Source organism: Arachis hypogaea, chromosome 19 (assembly GCF_003086295.3).
Source record: "Arachis hypogaea cultivar Tifrunner chromosome 19, arahy.Tifrunner.gnm2.J5K5, whole genome shotgun sequence".
NCBI classification, from domain to species: Eukaryota; Viridiplantae; Streptophyta; class Magnoliopsida; order Fabales; family Fabaceae; genus Arachis; species Arachis hypogaea.
This window is the reverse complement of record NC_092054.1, coordinates 28,870,617-28,873,981: the sequence shown is the minus strand read 5'-3', so window position 1 is coordinate 28,873,981 and position 3,365 is coordinate 28,870,617. Positions and strand designations below refer to the sequence as shown.

Below are 3,365 nucleotides of genomic sequence, written 5' to 3'. Positions count from 1 at the left end.
GTTAGGTTTTAGTATGAGGATATTTAAATTTTGTTAGTTCTAATCATCATTATTAGCAAGTTAATTGTTCTTACCGTTGTTGACGAAATATGAAGGATACCGATTAGTAATATTTTTTGATAGTTGAGGAAATAATGTTTGAATGATAGTAAATTAGTAATTACTATAAGATATTATGATAGATATTGTAACTTCAGAATTTTGATTAGAAATTTTTGCATTGATAATTATTTTCATTAGTTGTGAGTTTTGAATAAAATCAAGGCTTAATAATTAATTTTAGAAGTAAGAATAATTAGAGTTAAAAGGATTTAGTAAAATGATTCATGATAGTCATATATTAATTGTTAATGAGCTGACTATGAATTTGTTATCTTTTTTGTAGAAATTAAGAATGTTGACTTGTAATCACCCAGTTCCTCCGGACCGGTACAATGATAGGGCGGAGGACCTTTTACGACTTACCGGTTTCTACCATGCATCGCAGATTGGGGTAGTGCAGTGTCAGAAAGCATTGGTGAATGCTCTGATTGAACGTTGGCACCCGGAAACACATATGTTTCACCTTCCCATTGGTGAATGTGCCGTGATTCTTGAAGATGTGGCTCTAATTCTTGGTCTTCCCACCGATGGTCTTCCAGTCATAGGGATGACAATGAGTAGTTTTGAAGCGTTGGATGCGGAGTGTTTGATTCAATTTGGAGTTGCACCGCGTAAGTCGGATTGTAGAGGTAGTTGCATAAAACTTACCTGGTTGCGGGATCTAAAAGAAAATTTAGAGTTGACTGATGATATCAGTATACAAAGGTATGTGAGGTGCCATATTATGTTGCTGATCGGGACTATCTTGTTTGGGGATAAGTCTGGGGCAGGTGTGCATTGGAAATTTCTACCCTTGCTGCGTGATTTTGTTAGTATTGGACAGTATAGTTGGGGAGCGGCATGCCTAGCATACCTCTACAGGGCATTATGTCGGGCATCTCGTTATAACTGCAAGGAAATAGATGGTCCACTAACACTTCTACTCTATTGGGCTTGGATCAGGCTGCCATATCTATCGCCGCTACCTAGGGAACCACGAAGTTTTTCGCTAGCAAACAGGTAATAATTTGTCACAATGTGCCCGTATCTTGATATTTAAGATTTAGTTAATGCTAGTTGAGCTAATTGAATATATCATATTAGGTGGCGGAACTGGGAGCGTGGTGACCGACGATATAGATATCTGAAGTTAGCTCACTTTAGGAAGGCATTTGATGAACTTCAGGAAGGGCAGGTGTGTTTTAATTAAAGAAGTATTAGTTTCCGGTTTAGGGTCTGAGACATAATTATAAAGCATTGTTATTGTAATTGGCATTGTGGATTGTGATCATGAGGTTCCTTTATTTTTTCCAGTTTGTTTGGGTTGCTTATGCTGTGGATCGCGTGGATCCGAACATCATTCCTCCTGAAATCTACATGCAGTCGGTTGTCTGGAGCGCTACAGTTCCGTTGGTTTCATTTGAATGTATCGAGTGGCATGCTACCGATAGGTTTAGGTGACAGTTTGGTCTTGTTTAGGGACAACCTAATCAGGAGCGGAATCTAGACAAGGCGCATGGAGAAGTCCTGACTGGTCCCAAGAATCTTAATTGGGCCACGGCACCAAGTCATTCAATTTGGGTGATGCATTGGTCAAACAGGTATAACTACGTTCTATCTGAGCTTCCCATGCCTTCACAGCATCCATTAGATAGTTACATGCATTGGTACCGAACAAAATATGGGGACCACTTGAACTTGTCAAATCTTGTGGGTCAAGATAATGATGAAGGTGATCAAGAAATGAATGAGTGTGATTAGGATATGGATGAGGATAATCAGGAAACCGATGATGGTAGTCAGGATATGGATGATGACAATGAAGGACAAGAGCCACATTCGCCGCATATGTTACCTCCAAACCCGATTCCAGAAGAACAACCTCAGTCCTCAAGCCAGTATGTACCTCAGACACAATTCCCCCCATCAGTTCCAATAAGTCAACAATATTGGGGAACCTCACAGTTTGAAACAGGAGAAGGAGGTTCTTTTAGCCAGTTGCTTGGGTTCATGTCTGCAGATCCTGGACTATCACAATATGGCCATCATCCTGAGTTCATGGCAGGTAGGTATTCATTGGATGTGAGGTACCCGGGCCATACCTCATCGGTTGCTTCTGGGGGGTTTGTGTCGGTTGACTCTAGTAGGAGTGACGGTGGACGCGGAGCTTTTTTACTCAGAACCCTAACCGTGTTTCCATGGGACTCATTGAGGAAAATGCTAACACACTCGAGAAAGAGACCGATGCGTATCTCGTAGATGAGCCAGATGACGAGGACGATCATGAGGATGATGAAATAGAGGAGTTCGATGAGGATGAAGAATCTCGTAATGATGATATTATGTCGTGTATTTTACTTTACATGTTCGATTAGTTATTTATTTTTTGTTCATAATTGGCATCTCTGTTTGATTTTTACTAAATGATATGTGGTATATGCTTTGATTACCTGATGTACTTAATTTTACTTGTTTTTTACAACTTGTATACAGGTCAGGCACGCACTCCGGATGAAACATCCAAAGGTTACAATCTGAGGATTGATCCACCACGTCGCAGCGCTAATCGCTACACTCCATCTGTCTTGAAAAAGGCGGCCAAGAAATGCAAGAATTTTGTCAAGGATGTGAAGTGGGCCATGAGAAAGTAGTTGTGGTGTAAATTATTAACTTAAGTATTAATCACGTGGACTATGTTTAGAGTAATTTGTATCTGTTGGACATTATGAATTACTGAGCTGGACTATGCTAAGAGTTCTATTGTATGTTTAGAGTATTTATGCATTAATGACCCTATTCAGGTATTATTGATCTGGACTATGTATCTTGGGTACATAAGATCTGAGAATATTGCTATAGATATCATGTCAATATACCTCAGTTGGAAAATTGAGATCATATTATAACAAGCTACAGGTATCCAGGATGTAGTGTTGTAAAAATTGAATCGGACCGGTCGGTTCAATCAGAAAATCTGTGAACCGGATCGGCCGGTTCAACAAGGATGCAAATTATAATATATTTATGTGAAACGTATCAGTTTTATTTTTTAATACGTACGTGTAGTATATATTAAAATAATAGATATAAACTACCAAATAAGTTATAAAAACTCAAACATAAAAACTATTTTAAAATAAAAACTAATTAAAAACGTTATACAATGTTACATAGTGGTGATATTTCGAGTGATTTTATACAATGTTACATATATCAGGTCAAGTTACCTCAAATGGACAACCCATGCCATACTAGTGCCGTGCTACACCTACCATACTGTGAAC

At 38.7% G+C, this 3,365-nt stretch overlaps 1 protein-coding gene across 1 annotated transcript; it reads left to right on the top strand.

The window, feature by feature from the left end:
* Positions 1–394: 394 nt before the first annotated feature.
* Positions 395–1,842, top strand: LOC140182222 (protein MAIN-LIKE 1-like). Its single transcript, XM_072228362.1, has 4 exons — positions 395–1,101; positions 1,186–1,276; positions 1,396–1,532; positions 1,683–1,842. The coding sequence occupies exons 1-4, from the start codon at positions 395–397 to the stop codon at positions 1,840–1,842; spliced, it is 1,095 nt and encodes a 364-aa protein (XP_072084463.1).
* The last annotated feature ends 1,523 nt before the right edge of the window (positions 1,843–3,365 follow it).

Coding starts and splice junctions, on each gene's coding strand:
- LOC140182222 (XM_072228362.1), top strand. CDS start 395: ATGTTGACTTGTAATCACCCAGTTCCTCCGGACCGGTACAATGATAGG. Junction 1,277..1,395: donor ATGAACTTCAGGAAGGGCAG/GTGTGTTTTAAT, acceptor TATTTTTTCCAG/TTTGTTTGGGTTGCTTATGC. Junction 1,533..1,682: donor GAGTGGCATGCTACCGATAG/GTTTAGGTGACA, acceptor TTGGTCAAACAG/GTATAACTACGTTCTATCTG.